The sequence below is a fragment of the Bos indicus x Bos taurus genome, chromosome 6 (assembly GCF_003369695.1).
Source record: "Bos indicus x Bos taurus breed Angus x Brahman F1 hybrid chromosome 6, Bos_hybrid_MaternalHap_v2.0, whole genome shotgun sequence".
Taxonomy (NCBI): Eukaryota; Metazoa; Chordata; class Mammalia; order Artiodactyla; family Bovidae; genus Bos; species Bos indicus x Bos taurus.
In genome coordinates, this window is record NC_040081.1 from 103,322,771 (window position 1) to 103,342,359 (window position 19,589).

Sequence of the window (19,589 nt, forward strand, 5' to 3'; positions counted from 1 at the left end):
TGGGTGTTCCAATTACATGGCTGAGCAGGTGGCCTGGACCCTAATGTCAATAGTGAACAGTGCAGGAACCCAGTGGGTGGGTGTTCTCTTACAGCCCCAGAAGGGTCAGTGATTGGTGAGGTCACATAGCCAGGAAGCGGCAGAGGCAGGACCCATACCCTAACCCCAGAGTCTCTGTTCCAGACCTAGGCCTGCAGAGAGGAGTGGCTCTCACCATTCACAGCCCCCCACCCTCTGGCAGGCTTGGCTGCATCTTCCCTGCCCTGGCTGAGCCGCCCCACAAGTGAGCAGGGCAGGAATCACCAAGTCTGGGTCTGGTTGGGCGAGGGAAGTAGGGAGGCTGGGCCATTTCCCCCTGCCATCCTTTCTTCTGCACCAGAAGGATGCCTAAGCCCTGTTTACCAATTCCCCAGCACGGCAGAGCACTGAGCTTTCTGACACATTCTCTTGACATTGGAGTGGGCAGATTTCTTTTCTTTTTTTGGCCTCCAAACACCTCTCAAAGCTTGGAAAGCCTCCTTTGACTGGGACCTTGGGGAAGTGGCTGAACAGTAGCTGACTCCCTCCACCCCTTCCACCCAAGAACAGCTCTTTCAGAGCCTCTTCTTCACCCTCCACCTGGCTGTGTACTCCAGGAAGCTTCCAGGTTTCCATCAGGGTCACATGACCCAGGGCTGGAGCAGGCAACTGTTTCCTAAGCGTGTATGTTTCAATGACCAAACTGATCCTGGAGAAATCTGGAGGAATGAGCTCATTGTTAATCCACGTGACCTTGGTTGACTGGTATGGAGTTCCTGCGAAGCGGTGGGGGGCGCTCCTGGTAGGTGGGATTACAAAACCTACATCTCTGTGTCCTCAGGGCACCGAGCAGTATCTGTTGCCCAGCAGGTCCCGGAGCAGCAGGACAACAAAGATGATGGTCAGATCATTCACAGTTGCTGATGGAACACAGACCGTCAACCTAAACACCGTGCTGGGCTCCCATGGTGCATAAAGGGCCAGCTCCAACCTCGTGGAACTTGGATTACCATGGGGCTGCAGCAACTGGAGACGTCAGCTGGGAAAAGGGAGGTGATCCTGAGCCCTGGTTTGGATACAATTCCCTGGAAGGAAGTGTCTGTATCTCTACCAAATGGGCCCTGCCCCCCCACCCCCCCGCCGAGGAAGATGCCTGCCGACATGGGTCCACCTGTGCCTTCTGATACATCCACCTAGAAAGGGGCTTCTTCCTGACTGGCTGCCTCCTCTCTCATCAGTTTTACTGAATTGGGAATCTCCCTTCCGCCCAATAGGGCAAAACCCCAAACCATGAGCTCCCTGTGTGTGCATGCATATCCGATTCTTTGCGACCCCACGGACTGTAGCCCGCCAGGCTCCTTTGTCCATGGAATTCTCCAGGCAAGAATACTGGAGTGGGTTGCCATGCCCTCCTCCAGGGGATCTTCCTGACCCAGGGATTGAACCGGGGTCTTCTGCATTGCAGGTGGGTTCTTTACCATCTGAGCCACCAGGGAAACCCGTGGACTCCCTAGAAAGTCTAATCAGCTTGCTACACTAACATTCTTTAAATCTGGCTTCAAACATTTTTGAATTTAATAGGCAGTGGAGTACAGTTTCAGTTTTAAAATTTCCACCCAAAGCTGCTGCCTGCTTTCATGTTGCAGGATCCCTTTGCGTTTCACCAGGAGCAACCACCACAATTAGAAATGAGAGTGAATATTCACTGAGAGCATCTGGGATGTGACACAAAGCTCCCAGCATCTCCATGAGCTGGCTACTGTGAATGTGACCACCTGGGCTTTCCAGGTGGTGCTAGTGGTAAAGAGCCGCTTGCCAATGCAGGAGACAGGAGACCTGGGTTCCATCTCTGCGTCGGGAGGGTCCCCTGGAGGAGGGCCTGGCAACCCACTCCAGTATCCTTGCCTGGAGGATCCAATGGACAGAGGAGCCTGGCAGGCTACAGTCCATAGTGTTGAAAAGAGTTGGATATGACTGAGGCGACTTAGCAGGCACACACAATATGACCACTTTACAGCAGATGAGCCGGAGGCCCCAAGCCCCAGAGCTAGAATGTGATGACATCGACATTAAAGCTCAGGCAGTATCAACCCCCAGCTCACCTCTGAGCACTACTGTCGCAGAGGGAATTGTGTCCCTCAAGTTTATATGTTCAAGTCCAAATCCCAGCGCCTCAGAAGGTGGCCTTGTTTGGAGACAGGGTGTTTACAGAGGTGATCAAGTTTCACGAGGTCATTAGCAGGGATCCCCCAATTCAATATGACTGGTGTCCTTGTAAACAGGGGAAACCCTAGAGAAAGACCCTAGTACCCAGGGAGATAGACATAGAGGAGACACCAAGCAAGGAGACACAGGGAGAAGACGGCCGTCTTCTAGCAATGAGGAAGCATCTTGATGTGAGGTGTAAAGGGGCAGGTTCCTTCACCACTTCACCACTTCCTTCACTTCAGAAGGAGTCAGCCCTGAAGACACCTTAAACTTGGACTTCTAGGCCCCAGAGCCACGAGAGAACAGGCTTCTATTGTTTAAGCCGCCTGGTCTGTCGGACTTGGTCACAACAGCCCGAGCAGACTAAGACCACTACCCTAGCCATCCTCAGGCAGAGTTCTAGGGAAGGTGTCTGACTTCTGCTTTGTTCTGGGAGGTGTCAGTGCTGTGTAGACCAGGCTTCTGGTGTGAGCAGACAGACAGGGTCCCGACCCCTCTCAGCTCTTCATGGAAAAGATGGCAGTGAGGGGTTTCGGGTGTGGGGTGCATGCTGGGGGGCCCCTACAGGGGCTGCTGGGTGCACGGAAGGGGTAGAGGGGTGCTGTCTTAGTGCGGGAGGGGGTTCAGGAAACCAGAGTTCATGCCACCACCCAAAGACCAGCCTTCAGGGGTTGAGACTCTGGTTTTTGAACTCTTAAGGATCGTTTCAGGATCGCTTCTTCCCATCTTTTTGCCTCTCAAAAGGCCATTTCTCTGACTCCGGTCCAAGCCCCGCCCTGGTAACCCAGCTATTGCAGGTGTCAGGGTGCTGGCTCACCTCTTCATTTTAGTTTGCAAAACTGAGGCTGAGAGACAAAAAGTGACTTTCCCAATGCCCCAAAGACCCAGATTCTCCTTTGCGGCTCTTTCCATCAGAGACGGGAACTCAAGCACCCAACTGGAGAATCAGCCAACAAGTGTACAGACTTCTGTTATCATTTACGCTTCATTCTATTTCCTACTTGGCTATTTCAAGGCATCTATGAATTTTACTTGCCCCCCCAGGCCCCACAAAGAGCCTTTCTCTCTCTCTCCCCCGACTTCTGGAGGGAACCAGACCAATAAAAACAACGATGAGAATAACAGTAACCATAATCAGCCATGAGGCTAATATAGCAGTTAAATACTTCTGGAAATGCATTTGGAACACTATGACTAAAATCTGCACTGCATCTTGAAGCTCCAGGCTCAGCCTTGATCTGTTTGGGTGGTTGTGGAGACGAGAATATTGTTCAATATTAAGATCAATATTCCACCGACTTGTGGTCAAGAGTTCTACTGAGGCTTGGTCTCACTCATTGGTCTTAGGATGTGCTAAGAAAACCGAGTGGTATTTATGAAAGTGAAAGTGTTAGACTCTCAGTCCTATCTGACTCTTTGAAACCCCATGGACTGTAGCCCGCCAGACTCCACTGTCCATGGAATTCTCCAGGCAAGAACACCAGAGTGGGTAGCCATTCCCTTCTCCAGGGGATCTTCCCAACCCAGGGATCAGAGCCGGGACTCCCGCATCGAACCAGGGAAGCCAGCAGTATTTTTAAGGTGATGTAATTACCTGTTCAGCTGGTGAAAGTGATTTTGGCAGCAGGGCACCTGATAGACTCATTATGGAGTGCAAGTGTGTCTATTCCAGGAAACCCAGTTTACAAAAATTCCAATTTACCAAGAAACAGAATAAGCAGGAAAAGAATTGCCACAGACCTGTTATTTTAACTGCTAGAGCTGAGCTGGGCCTTGGGGACCATCTCATCCAATGTTTTTCCCCCAAAATCTTTTTGCTCAAAATCCAAAACACAGAACAGATGCAAGTGAAGAACAGTTCCCCAGGTTGCTTAAAGCTCCAGCAGCTGGAGAAATCTTTTTCCCTCTATGAACTGTTGAATCATTCCTGCAGAGTCCTTTGCTTTTAGGAAGCAAAGCTTGAAAATCCCTTGCTTTATGGGAACTGGAGGAGCAAGGTCAGAGAGTTCACTTCACCCCAGGTTTCTAACTTCCAGCTCAGCGATCTCTCTGCTTCACTGAGGGACAGGAAGGCAGCGTTCGACTCAAGGGCCACCTCTCTCACTTTGCTGGGTTAATAAACCAATAGATGCTCGTCTCTGTGGTTGAGCCCACCACTTGGCGTGCATCCAGAGGTTCTTAGTTCTGCTGCAAACTGTAGGCCCTCCATGCATGTGTGTGTGTGTGCTCAGTCGCTTCAGCCACATCTGACCCTTTGCAATCCTATAGACTGTAGTCCACCAGACTCTTCTGTCCACGGACTCATCCAGGCAAGAATATTGCAGTGGGCAGCCAGTCCCGTCTCTGGGGGATCTTCCTGACCTAGGGATTGAACCTGGGTCTCCCGCATTGCAGGCAGATTCTTTACCCACTGAGCCACCTGAGAAACCCTAGGACCTCCATAACCCTCCTCTATTTCCCATCACCCCCACCTTCTCTGTCTACTGAACCTTAAGGAGAAATGCTGACTGGAGTCAAAGCCAAGGGTAATACCAGGTGAGGGAGGTGGTTGGGAGGAAGCAGAGAGGGTAGAAGTCTTCACGGTGCCATAGTGTGGATTTTAGGGCTCTACCTGCGGCTGCATGCAAAGCGCATTGTGCCAGGTCATGGGCACAATGTGGCCTGACGTTCAGAATCTCCTTTCGCTCATGCCCTTGAGTACTCTGGCAGTGGTTCTCAACTGGGGATAATTTGTCCCCTAAGGGACGTCTGGCAACATTTGGCAACATTTCAGTTGTGGGGGTGATTCCAGCTGGTCTCTAGTGGTTAGAGGCCAGGAATGCTGCTAAATACTCTCTAATGTACAAGGCAGCCCCCCACACAAAATGGTATCCAGACCCAAGCAACCATAGAGCTGAGGCTGAGGAATCCTGTGCTTTGCAACCACCAGCCCAGACCATTCAAGAGCTGCAGCAAAACTGGGCATTCTCCAGGGAAGAATACTGGAGTGGGTTACCATGCCCTCTTCCAGGGGATCTTCCCGGCCCAAGGGTTGAACCTGCGACTCCTGCATTCTACTTGTGGGGAGAGGGATGTCAAGGGGAAGGGTCTCTTGCGAAGCTCAGCTGTGGATCGGTGGCAGCTCAAGAATCAGGCAGATTCTTTACCCTCTGAGCCACCAGGAAAGCCCATAGGTAAGCCTTAGGCAAGCCTGTGGGAGGTAGTTTTCATTCAGTGCCTGAGAAAACTCACAAGATCACCTATATTATTTTTTGCATTCTTAAAAAACCACGTGCCATAATACGTTTTTTGAGGAACTCAGGGGAAATAATTGAGTTCAACAGCAGAGAACAGTTGCTTGAACCACAGGGCGATAATGAATAACACTCACATAGCTTGGATGGTTTTCACCTAGCTGTCATCATTCATTCATTCCCATCCCTCATCACCCTGCACTGGGAGCCCCTACCTCCAGGAGTGCTGACTGCCAGCTTAAATATGCAGATGACCGTGGGATAACGTTAAAAGAGCAGCCGGTGATGGGAACTCACTCTCCACAGTCGTGTGCTGGGTGCCAGACCTATAAGGTGTCATTGTGTTGTTCAGTCACTAAGGTGTTCCCGACTCTTTGATGCTGTAAGGCGACTAATATGAAAGCCGTGTGTCCCAGCTGGGCACGTGGATCCTGGGATAACTTCAGTGCCACAGAATAAAATGGAAGGATGTTATTATCCTTATTGTATAAGGGGGAAGCCATGGTCCTGAGAGGTTAAGTGGCATCCTTTTCAAATGATATTTGTATAGAAAAAATATGCCTCCAAATTAGTTTAACATAATTCTTCCTGCTAAAATAAAACTGAGCTATTAGTTGCCAAAGAGTTCCCTTAGTCATCTTTAGTTATGAAATTTAAATGAAATAAAACAAAAATACTCACTGAATGCCCCACTTTTATAGGACACTGAGCTAAGTATTCGGGGAAGATTGGGACAAAAATAACAATAGCAAAAAACAAGCAGGAGAGTCTGATCGAGCATGAGTACGTGATGTTGTGGGCTGAAATCATGAGATTGGGGTGCTTTGAGTGTTTGAGCTGCCACTGATTCGTGGCTGAGCTTAGCAAGAGACCCTTCCCCTTGACATCCCTCTGCGCACAAGTAGAATGAGGGCCTGGACCAGAAGCTGGTTAAGAGCTTTTTAACACTCAGGACAGTGGAGCTGGCACATGGGCCATCAGGACAGACACCCAGGGCTCCTTGCCAGCATGGTGCACCACCCATGGGACATGGCCATCCGACTCTACCCAAGCCTGGTAGGACCTGAGTTCCCCCGCCAACTTCCACAGTCCCCATGCTCACCACACAGACACACATCTTACCCAGCCCCGCAGCAGCTCGTAGGCTGTGACACCCAGGGACCACCAGTCAACGGGGTAGGAGTACCCAGGGCCTCCGTCCACATACACCTGGAACACTTCCGGCGCTGCCAAAGACAGGACAAAAGACATCACTGGGCATCTCACTTGACATGCATCATGCCCAAGAAGGAGGACATGGGGCCAGGAGCTGGACTGTGAGGCTCACATCCCATCGACGATGCTACGTAGTTACTACCATCTGTAAGTCACAAGCCAGCTTGAGACAAGCTGCAGGCATCGCAAGCAACCCCATGTGACACCTGGGGCAGAATACAGACAGGGCGCCCCGCTGCAGAGGGCGGTCTGCTGGGGAGTCAGGGAAAGCAGGCAGGGAGGAGGGTTTGGTGGAGCATGAATCATGGTCAGCATGGGGAATAAAGTCTGAGTTAAGAGGAAGAGCCTACACCGTCACGGAGCAGGACCCTGTGGGGCTCCTGGGCACAAAGACTTTCTGTGCCCGCCGATTCTTTGATGACAGGAAATGAGCTTCACTCAGTGTCTGTGACCTTCCCTTAGCTCCAACCTGTAGTTTCAAACAGATGCAAAGCAAGGATGGGAGGGGATGCAGAGACAAGGGAGGAACAGACTAGAAACAATAATGCAGCCTTGGGGCAGAGTCCTGGTCCCCTCCCAAGCGATACACATAACATTTTGGAGCTCTTCTGCAGATACTAAAACCCCCACCAGGTGGGAGAAATTAAGGGTCTGATGTGCTGTGCTAAGTCGCTCCCATTGTATCAGACTCTTTGCGACCCTATGGACTGTAGCCCGCCAGGCTCCTCCGTCCATAGCATTCTCCAGGCAAGAAATACAGGAGTGGATTGCCATGCCCTCCTCCAGGGGATCTTCCCAACACAGGGACTGAACCTGCACCTCTTGCATCTTCTGCATTGGCAGGGGGGTTCTTTACCACTAGCGCCACCTGGGAAGCCCAAGGGCCTGATGCCCACAAGCAAGTAGACCCAGACCGGTTAGAACCAGAAGGTGGATGATGCGGACCTCACTTACCTCACCAATAACCAATCAGCAAAATGTCCGTGAGCTTGTCACCCTCTTTGAACCATTACTATAAGACCCCTCACTATCCACTCCAGGTGGGGACACACAGCTTTGAGGGCATTTGCTTGCTGTGGCCCCCTTTGCCTGGAAAAGCAATTTGTTGTTGTTGCTGTTGCTGAGTCGTGTCTGACTCTTTGCAACCCCATGGACTGCAGCACCCCAGGCTTCCTTGACTTTCACTATCTGCTGCTGCTGCTGCTGCTAAGTCGCTTCAGTCACGTCTGACTCTGTGCGACCCCACAGACAGCAGCTTACCAGGCTCCCCCGTCCCTGGGATTCTCCAGGCAAGAACATGGAGTGGGTTGCCATTTCCTTCTCTGCACTATCTCCTGGAATTTGCTCAATTTCATATCCATTGAGTCGGTGATGCTATGTAATCATTCCATCCTCTGCCACCCCTTCTCCTTTTGTCTTCAGTCTTTCCCAGTATCAGAATCTTTTCCAATGACTTGGCTCTTTGCATCAGGTGGCCAAAGTACTGGAGCTTCAGCTTTAGCATCAGTCCTTCCAATGAATATTCAGGACTGACTTCCTTTAGAATTGACTGATTTGATCTCTTTGCTGTCCAAGGGACTCTCAAGAGTTTTGCCCAGCACCACCCATTCAAAAGCATGAATTCTTTGCTGCTCAGCCTTCTGGTCCAGCTCTCACATCTGTACATGATTACTGGAAAAATTATAGCTTGGACTATATGGACCTTTGTCAGCAAAATGATGCCTCTGCTTCCTAATACACTGTCTAGGTTTGTCATAGGTTTACTTCCAAGGGCCAAGCATCTTTAATTTCATGGCTGAAGTCACCATCTGCAGTGATTTGGAGCCCAAGAAAATAAAATCTCTCATTGTGTCCACTTTTTCCCCTTCTATTTGCCATGAGGTGATGGGACCAGATGCCATGATCTTAGTTTTTTGAATGTTGAGTTCAACATTCAGCTTTTTCACTCTCTTCTTTCCCTGTCATCAAGAGGCTCTTTAGTTTCTCTTCACTTTCTTCCATTAGAGTGCTATCATCTGTATATCGGAGGTTTTGCTGTTTCTCCTGGCAATCTTGATTCCAGGTTGTGATCCATCCAGCAAAGCAGTAAAGCTATTCTTTCCTACTTCACCCAACACTCTGTCTCTGAGATTTAACTTGGTGTTGGGGTACAGAGGCCAGATTTGGTTCACTCCTAAGGGGCTGAGAAGCTAGGTAAATGTCAGTCTGCTTTGGCACCAACACCAGGTCAGATGTCCCAACAACCAGAATGGTTAGAGCCCTTGGTGCCTAGTCTAGTCTCAGTACAACATTATTTTAGCATAGGTGGGAATCAATACAAAATGCCCAGAATAAGTAAATGCACAGAGAAAGAAGGCTGATCAGGGGTTGCCAGGGGCTGGTGGGGGGATGGGGCGCAACTGCTCATTGGGTTTCCTCTGGGATGATGAATGTTCTTGAGCTAGACAGAGCTGGTGGCTACACAATGTGGTGAAGGTACTAAATGCCACTGTGTTTGCTTGCAAACAATTCATTTTAGGTTATGTGAATTTTACCTCTGTAATAAACCAGTGGAGGGTGGAGCCCCCAGAGGGATGGACCCTCACTCCTCAGGGGGCTGCAGCTGTCCTGGGGTCCCCTGGGGTCCTGCTGCTTCCTAAGCTGCTGGAAGGTAGGTTCATCACTGCATCACCCCCAATTCACCAGGCCAGGAGTGCATCTCAAGCTTTAATTGCTCACACTGGCTTCCAGGAAAGTCTTGGGAAATGCAGGTCATTTCTAGAAAATTAATTTACAGATGTAATTCCATTTTACAGGTGTCAGAGCAGCCAAGCTCTGTCATGGGGAACCAGGACATGTTGTGACTAAAAACATCTCAGTTTTCAGACTGGCATTCAGATGGCGTGGGGGCAGGAAGGGCCAGAGGAGGCAGACAAGGGTAGACAAAGGATGCTTGAATTTGGCTCTAGATGGGCAGCTGGACACTTGAACCTGTTGTTGTTCAGTCACTCAGTCGTGTCTGACTCTGTGACCCCATGGAATGCAGCATGCCAGGCTTTCCTGTCCTTCACCATCTCCCGAAGCTTGCTCAAACTCATGTCCATTGAGACAGTGATGCCATCCAACCATCTTGTGATCTGTCGCCTCCTTCTCCTCCTGTCTTCAATCTTTCCCAGCATCAGAGTCTTTTGCAATGAGTCAGTTCTTCACATCAGATGGCCGAAGTATTGGAGCTTCAGCTTCAGCATCAGTCCTTCCAATGAATATTCAGGACTGATTTCCTTTAGGATTGACTGGTTTGATCTCCTTGCAGTCTAAGGGACTCTCAAGAGTCTTCTCCAGCACCACAGTTCAAAAGCATCAGTTCTTCCGCACTCAGTTTTCTTTATGGTCCAACTCTTACCATCAATGAACCTGACCCTCGGCCAAATTCTAGCTGTCCTCCAGCAACCCACACCATTTATTTTGTATTTTATAACAACTGCACCCAAAGATTCTCCTTTCCTCCTCACGACAACCCCCAGGGTCATATTATCATTTGACACGCTTTCCCGAAGAGGTTCAGAGAGGGACAGCAGAGCACATGAAGTCACACAGGAGAGAGTGCAGAGCTGAGGTGTGCCTTACATACTAGTCAAATTCCAGTTTGAAGTAAGCTTTGCATCAACGTTTGGGTACAAAACCATAATCAGTCTACGTTGGGGAAGATGTTATTGGGAGTTTGGGGAAATGTCATTTTGGTTTATTTGAGCCTCACCAAGTGGTTTGTGTGCTGGGGAATAGGAAGAAGGTTGGTGTGATTGCAGCTGGGTTAACACATTCTCTTTGCTTCAGTTTGTAAAGCATGAGCAATAATAAACAGTCTATTCACAGGGTTCTTATGAGTATTAAGGAAAAATGCTGGCTAAGAGCTAAGCCTGATACCAGGCTGGTCCATTGTGAGTGCTCTGGAAATCTTGGGCATGGTTTTTGTTAGTAGAATTGGCATTCAAATGTCCTCTCTTCATAAAACTCAACTTCTCACTGTCCTCCCAGTCAGCCTGGGGACCATCCTAAATTCCAACCTCCTCAGCCTCATGACTCATCAGTCTCCAGACCCTATGAGCTTGGCATTCTGGGCATCTTTCCATCTTCCCCTTCCTATCCATCCTAGATCAACCTGAATTCAAAGGTGGTAGTTGTACCGGTTTAGTAAACATCTGGTGAGCAAACATCTGATTTCCTAGCCTCTCGGGGCACTGAGCTGTGCTATTCTGCATCCCACTCTGGGAGCCTGAGGCTGGGCTCCAACCCAGAGGGGCTTCCTTCCCTGCACCCCAATCTGTGCACTTGTCCTTCTTCCCTCTGTGCGAAGGGTTCTGATAAAGGAGACAGTCGTGCAGGCTTGTGCAGAACCAGGACTTTGACAGCTGCTGGCCCGGCCCACGTGCTCAGACCAGGCCGGAGGCAGGGACACGCTCAGGACTACAGGAGAGGCTGTGTGTCCAGCTGTCCCCATAAAGCCTTGTCATGCCTGGCTGCCCCAAGCCCATCTGGAATTCATAGTAGAAGCAGCATCTGACCAGTTCTGTCTTGGCTGTCCTGACGAGCCACGTGACAACTATTTGCAGCCTGTGACTCCACTCCCAGAGAAGGTGGCAATCTCCCTTCCCTCGCACACCTGGGGCTGAGAGAACATAAACAACATTTACGTCACAATCCATATGCCGCCAAAATGACTGCTGTAGTGCCCTGGAACCAGTGCTTAGAAGTGAGGGCGTCATAGAGGGTTAGAACTTGAAGGACAGGTACAAGACACACACCTGCCACCATTATTTCATGTATGAATGAGTGAGTGTGGAAACAGTTTGCTAGGTGCTGTGTTAAGGATTTTACACATACAGCTTCCTTCATTCTTCCAGTCACCCAATTGAACTAGTGCTACAATGATCTCCACATTCCAGATGAGGAGGTAGAGTGTAGTTGGGTGAAGGAAAGCGAAAATGTTAGTTGCTCAGTCGTGTCTGACTCCTTGTGAACCCACGGACTGTAGCCCACCAGGTTCCTCTGGCCATGGACTTCTCCAGGCAAAAATACTGGAGTGAGTAGCCATTCCTTTCTCCAGGGGATCTTCCTGATCCAGGGATCCAACCCAGGTCTCCCACTTTGCAGGCAGATTCTTTACCACCTGAGCCACCGGGGAAGGTGAATAGTGTCCGCAAAAGACTACATCCAAGTACTAACCTCCAGCATCTGTAAACAGGGCCTTATTCAGAAATAGGGGCTCCGCATGTGTAATTAAGGACATCAAGATAAAAATCATCCTGGATTCAGGGTGGACCCTTCCTAGATTCAGTGTCTGATGACTTTATAAGAGAAAGGAGAGATTTGGGACACAGAGAAGGCCAATGCAGGAGGCACAAGAGACACGGGTTTGATCCCTGGGTTGGGAAGATCCCCTGGAGTAAGAAGTGGCAACCTGTTCCAGTATAGACTCTTGCCTGGAAAATTCCATGGACAGCAAAGCCTGGTGGGCTATAGTCCATGGGGTCACAGAGTCAGACACCATTGAGCACACATCCTTAAAGCACCCTGAACCACAGATGAAGAAAAAAGAGACACAGAGAGGTAAAGGGGCAAGTTCAGGGCCATCTAGGTGGTGAGTGGAAGAGTGTGGAAGGCTGTTCTTACAATTTTCTAGAGGGGACTCAATACCACTATCCCACTGTTATCATAAGCAGTGGCTTTCTTTACAATGCTAAGAGCTGTGCTATTAATGTGCCATTGACTGAGCATCTACCATGTGCTAGAAGCTCTTCAGGTTTCTCTACCTCTATTATTTACTCCTCAGGGAAGCTAATATTTATGGAGCACTATCTGCAGCTGCATGTGCGTGATCTCCTTTTAACCTCAGAAGGACCTTGGGAGGTGAAAATGATCATTATCTCCGTCTGAGGAAGCAAAGCTATGGTTTTTCCAGTAGTCATGTATGGATGTGAGAGCTGGAGCATAAAGAAAACTGAGTGCCAAAGAATTGATGCTTTTGAACTGTGGTGTTGGAGAAAACTCTTGAGAGTCCCTTGAACTGCAAGGAGATCCAACCAGTCCATCCTAAAGGAAATTAGTCCTAAATATTCATTGGAAGGACTGATGCTGAAGCTCCAATACTTTGGCCATCTGATGTGAAGAACTGACTCCATTGGAAAAGACCCTGAGGCTGGGAAAGATTGAAGGAAGGAGGGGAAGGAGACAACAGAGGATGAGATGGTTGTATGGTCTCACTGACTTGATGGACATGAGTTTGAGAAAGCTCTAGGAGTTGGTGATGGAAGGGAAGCCTGGCGTGCTGCATTCCATGGGGTTGCAAAGAGTCGGACACAACTGAACTGAAGAGGAAGCCAGGCTTGGAGCGGTGACAGACCTATCAAGGTCCCAAGTCTCATTGGAAGCCTGGCTCCCCTCATTCTCCAGTGTCATCCAGAATGATGACCAGAGCCTTGCTCTGTCTCCTTCAATATCCATACATTTCCCACCATGTTATACCATCTTTACATGTATGATGAAAAGAAAAATAATGTATCATAAAAAATATATGCACACACACACTACATATATGTGAGGTGGTAAAGAACCCGCCTGCCAATGCAGGAGACATAAGAGATGCAGTTTTGATATCTGGGTGGGGAAGATCCCCTGGAGGAGAGCATGGCAACCCACTTGAATATTCTTGCCTGGACAGTCCCATGGACAGTGGAGGCTGGTGGGCTATAGTTCATAGGGTTGCAAAGAGTCAGACAAGACTGAAGTGACTTAGCATGTAGTATATATGTACATACTTTACATGTCTTATAGTACAAAATCTCTCCAAAGTCAATGCATTAAATCTGCAAATTTAATTGGAACCCAAATCAAGAATGTTTATGAAGGTCTAGGAATGCTAAATTTAGGAAATCAAGGTTTTGACATAATCCGAAAGAATGTGTAGTTTGCCATTAACATGCACATTAATAAAAGTGGCTCTTGAATCACAGTGCCCCAGCAGCAGCCTTCCTCGCTACATCCCCAGGGTCCTTCATGGTGCCCAGTGAATGCTGAATGCTCTGTGGATACTTGTGAGCCCATGAATGAATACCCTGGGCTGACACCAGGCTCCATGGAAGCGGCTTCTCCAGCATGACCAGGGGCATGAAAAGATCAGCCCTACCTCCCATCAACCATTTCTAGCAGCAGCTGAGCAATTCTGCCAATGCAGGTTTTAAATGGAAAGTGAGTCTGGATTCCAAGTGGCATCAGAGAATTGGCCTTCCAGAAAAGCAAGTACATGGGGTGTCGAATGAAAGAGATCGCCTCAAGGCAATGAAAATATGCCTTTGGTGGATTTTGCCACCTTCGGCTCACCACGCAGAGCTACTTCCTCATTAGACTAAAAATATGGAAAAACTCCCAGAAACCTCCTAAGTTATAATTATTAGCCTGCTGCTTTAGCTCTATGAATATTCCTGAAGGCTTTGATTGCTGCAGTGGAGTGTGACACACTATTCAATGTCTAGCTTACAAGTTGACTGGCTTCCAGGATTGGCTTCCACAGGTAATTGTGTCCTTCTGGACTGGGAATATAGAATCACCACATTTCAGCCTAGAGGGGACCTTCAAGGTCATTTCCTTTCTCTCCTACATTTTGTAGGTGAGGAAGCTGAAACCTACTAGAGGCGTTCCATGGCTTCCAGCCCAGCTGGGGCCAGAGCCCAGGCCTCCTGTCCACTGAGTCTCACTTCAGTTTGCACATCCCAGCCAGTAGAATGGCCAGATCTGGACACCTCCACCCAGAAGCCCCACAGGCATGGCATTCTTACTATGTCCAAGCCAAATCACCCCTCTCCAACTGCCCCTTCTCCTGGGTTCCCAGTCTCTGCCAATGGTCTGCTCAATTGCAAGAGTCAGAAGTCAGTCTACGCTTTGATGTGTGCTCAGTTGCACAGGTATGTCTGACTCTTTGCAACCCTACACACTGTAGCCTGCCAGGCTCCTCTGCCCATGTAATTTTCCAGGCAAGATTACTGCAATGGGATGCCATTCCCTACTCTAGGAGATCTTCCGGATCCAGGGACTGAAACTGCATCTCTTGTGTCTCCTGCACTGACAGGCAGATTCTTTACCATTAGCGCCACCTGGGAAGCCCATGCTTTGATGATTTGATTAACTCTTGATTCATCATTGTTCCCTTCCAGAATCTTCCTCTTCTCTCTGATCCTCTTTCATAACTGTCTGGACTAATGACAGCCCCTCATGCACCCTAGCCTGGGGATGTTTAACCCCACCCACCTGTTCCTGCACTCAATACGTCAGCAAATTTGAAGAACTCAGCAGTGGCCACAGGACTGGGAAAGGTCAGTTTTCATTCCAATCCCAAAGAAAGGCAATGCCAAAGAATGCTCAAACTACCGCACAATTGCACCCATCTCACACACTAGTAAAGTAATGCTCAAAATTCTCCAAGCCAGGCAACAATACGTGAACCGTGACCTTCCAGATGTTCAAGCTGGTTTTAGAAAAGGCAGAGGAACCAGAGATCAAATTGCCAACATCTTCTGGATCATAGAAAAAGCAAGAGAGTTCCAGAAAAACATATATTTCTGCTTTATTGACTACACCAAAGCCTTTGACTGTGTGGATCACAAAAAACTGTGGAAAATTCTGGAAGAGATGGGAATACCAGACTACCTGATCTGCCTCTTGAGAAACCTGTATGCAGGTCAGGAAGCAACAGTTAGAACTGGACATGGAAAAACAGACTGGTTCCAAACAGGAAAAGAAATACATCAAGGCTGTATATTGTCACCCTGTTTATTTAACTTATATGCAGAGTACATTATGAGAAACGCTGGGCGGGATGAAGCACAAACTGGAATAAAGATTGCTGGGAGAAATACCAATAACCTCAGATATGCAGATGATACCACTCTTATAGCAGAAATTGAAGAACTAAAGAGCCTCTTGATGAAAGTGAAAGAGGAGAGTGAGAAAGTTGGCTTAAAGCTCCACATTCAGAAAACTAAGATCACCGCATCTGGTCCTATCACTTCATGGCAAATAGATGGGGAAACAGTGGAAACAGTGGCTGACTTTATATTTTTGGACTCCAAAATCACTGCAGATGGTGACTGCAGCCATGAAATTAAAAGACGCTTACTCCTTGGAAGGAAAGTTATGACCAACCTAGACAGCATATTAAAAAGCAGAGACATTACTTTGCCAACAAAGGTCCATCTAGTCAAAGGTATGGTTTTTCCAGTGGTCATGTATGGATATGAGAGCTGGACTATAAAGAAAGCTGAGCGATGAAGAATTGATGCTTTTGAACTGTGGTGTTGGAGAAGACTCTTGAGAGTCCCTTGGACTGCAAGATCAAACCAGTCCATCCTAAAGGAGATCAGTCCTTGGTGTTCATTGGAAGGACTGATGTTGAAGCTGAAACTCCAATACTTTGGCCACCTGATGTGATGAACTGACTCATTGGAAAAGACCCTCATGCTGGGAAAGATTGAGGGCAGGAGGAGAAGGGGATGACAGAGGATGAGATGGGTGGATGGCATCACACACTCGATGGACACGAGTTTGGGTAAACTCCGAGTGTTGGTGATGGACAGGGAACCCTGGAGTGCTGCAGTTCAAGGGGTCGCAAAGAGTTGGACACGACTGAGTGACTGAACTGAACCTGCTCCTGCAACACTTTTCTAAGTCAGTAGCATCAATGAAAAAAAAGAGACGGAATGTGTGAATGTGGTGATGATTCAGGCTAGGCTTACTGCCATGACAGCCTCATGCAAGCTGTCTGACCTGTTACTTTTTGCCTCGATTGTCTTCATCTTTAAAAAGGAATAACTGTATCTGCCACATCATGTTATGGAGAAGAAAAAAGTGAAGTTCTGCATGTATTTATTAAGCACAAAATAAGTGCTCTATAAATGCAATATAACATTGTGTTATTATCATTCATATGTTCAAATTACTTAATTAAAATCACTCCAAATTTTTCTGTATACTCTAGAATAAAAGTCAAACTTCTTAGCATGAAAAATTTATAAAAAATTAGGTTCCAGTTTCCTCATATTTTGGCCACTGTCTTTATTATGCCTGTTGTGTAACCTACTCCAGTATGCTTGCCTGGAGAACCCCAAGGACAGAGGAGCCTGGTGGGCTACAGTCCATAGGGTCAGACATGAATGAGCAACTGAGTATATGCCAACAGGAAAAAATAGGACATGCTTTATTTTTAATCTTCAGTGACTTGCCTGATAATCTTTACCAGATTTTTATAATCATGAACTCCTATTTATACCTCAAAACACAGACCAAATTTTACACCCACTGTGGAATGTTCATCAAGTCCCTTCCTGATCCTCAGTTCCCTTCTTTCCCCCTCTCACCAAGCATATCACTGTTCTGGATTCTTACCAAACCCTTGTCTGTTTGTCCCCTACAGCACTAATCAGGCCATATTGTAATTAAGGATATACATGCCCATTGCCCTCACTGGACTGTGAGCTCTTTAAACAAGGATATGACTAGGTCAGGGTGAAAACCTCAGGGATTAGCATGAAGCTGGTCTAGATAGAGATGCTCAAGGAATCAGAATAGCAGAGTTTGAAGTCACAGAATCCTGGCTTTGAATCTCAGTGGCCACCTTTGCTGTTTATCACTGGACAAGCACTTAGCTTCTGCATATGTCTCAGATCCCCTGGGATAATAACAGCCTTTACCCCATAGCGAGATAACATATGGGAGTCATTTAGAACAAGGGCTGATGCAGAGCAAATTCCAAATAGATATGAGCTAGTTATTATTGTATCAATTCATCACTGAATGAGAAATGAAATACATCCATAAATGAAAGACCAACTAACGGATGGACATGCTGTACATGTCCCCAGATGATTCAGAGTTCCATCATCATTCTTTGATTAGAGTTTGCAGAAAAGCCATGAAAAGCAGAGATAAGCAAGATGACTGGCCTCTGTCTGTATCCCTTAGGGTAATTCATGTTCCTTTGGCTTTTTACCTTGGAGATGAAATCAGGTGTCACACACATATTAATTTGAGATGAAATGAAACTGCTGTGTCAATCTGATAATTTCTTTTTATTTGGTGATACAAATAGCATTAATAGCAACAGAAGACTTGTTTTATTAAAGTATGTAAGACACTGTTCCAGTGTGGACCAGTAGGATCTCACCTGTCTGCATAAGAGGAAAAGCAGGGGAAGCTTAATTGGGTGAGTAAATACAGAAGGTCTGATGCTGTTGTTCAGTTGCTCAGTCATGTCTGACTCTTTGTGACCTTGTGGATTGCAGCACGCCAGGCTTTCCTGTCCTTCATTATCTCCCAGAGTTTGCTCATACTCATGTCCATTGAGTCGGTGATGCCATCCAACCATCTCGCCCTCTGCCGTCTGTTCTCCTGTCTTCAATTTTTCCCAGCATCAGGGTCTTTTCAAATGAGTTAGTTCTTCGCATCAGGTGGCCAAAGTATTGGAGCTTCAGCTTCAGCATCAGTTCTTTCAATGAATATTCAGGACTGATTTCTTTTAGGATTGACTGGTTTGATCTCCTTGCAGTCCAAGGGACTCTCAAGAGTCTTCTCCAGCACCTCAGTTAGAAGGCATCAATTCTTTGGTGCTCAGCATTTTTTTATTGTCCAGCTCTCACATGTGTACATGACTACTGGAAAACCATAGCATTGACTATACAGACCTTTGTTGGCAAAATAATGTCTCTGCTTTCTAACATGCTATCTAGGTTTGTCATAGTTTTTCTTCCAAGAAGCAAGTGTCTTTTAATTTCACGGCTACAGTCACCATCTGCAGTGATTTTGGAGCCCCAAAAAATAAAGTCTGTCACTGTTTCCATTGTTTCCCCATCTATTTGCCATGAAGTGATGGGACCAGATGCCATGATCTTCATTTTTTAAATCATTTTTTTTAATGTTGAGTTTTAAGCCAGCTTCTTCATTCTCGTCTTTCACTTTCATTAAGAGTTTCTTTAATTTCTCTTTGCTTTTTGCCATTAGGGTGGTGTCATCTGCATGTCTGAAGTTATGACAAGGTACAGAAATAAATGATGTACCAGTAGCAGAAATCTACTTCATGTGAAATGTGTCAGATTAAAGTAACAGATTAACAAAAAAGACCTTCGGAAAGTTTTCTAGAGAATGATGGAAAGTGCTAACTGAAAGCACAGGATTGGAATCCAGTGCATTTTACAGTCAATATGTGAAACGGGATAAACATCCAAATGGCGTGTCAGGCTGATTAAGTTCATTTAGACAGTGCTGCTTTCTTAAAGGATTCCAGGATTTCCTGTTCATCTGAGGCCAATATTGCTCATTAAAATTTCACACTGTCCAAAGCTTTGGTTGGTATACAAGAACCACATGATCTGGCCCTGCCATGCCTCCAGGCTCCCTCTCCTTGTCTACTTTATCAGGCCAACGTAGCTTCCTTCTAGTTCTTTCTATGTGACAAGCTCCTTCTTACCTCAGGGTCTAGGAAAATACAATTCCATTTCCTGCAATGCTTTTCCCCCTTTTGTACTGCACAACATCTACCTGTCCTTTAGAACCCAGCTGAAAGTTCACATCCTCATCAGTGTTATCCTGTCCCCTCCAATCGAATCCATCTGTCTCATCAGCACCTGTCTTTCTGCAACATAATTCTTATAAAGACCTCAAAAAATTCTGCTTCTGTTGAAAATGTAAGAGTTGGAAATAGTCATTCTGAGCCTAACAATGGTCATGTATGGATGTGAAAGTTGGATTATAAAGAAAGCTGAGCGCCAAAGAATTGATGCTTTTGAACTGTGCTCTTGGAGAAGACTCTTGAGAGTCCCTTGGACTGCAAGGAGATCCAACCAGTCTATCCTAAAGAAGATCAGTCCTGGGTATTCATTGGAAAGACTGATG

The 19,589-nt window shown here is 47.2% G+C and overlaps 1 protein-coding gene across 2 annotated transcripts in view; it reads right to left on the minus strand.

Annotated features, from left to right (window-relative positions):
- The window catches only part of STK32B (serine/threonine kinase 32B), a 405,107-nt gene that overhangs the window by 38,112 nt on the left and 347,406 nt on the right, over positions 1-19,589 (minus strand). For both annotated transcript variants that reach the window (XM_027545017.1, XM_027545015.1), the window contains one exon: positions 6,582-6,685. In XM_027545017.1, the coding sequence (XP_027400818.1) occupies positions 6,582-6,685 (104 nt within the window). The remainder of the gene's footprint in view (positions 1-6,581; positions 6,686-19,589) is intronic.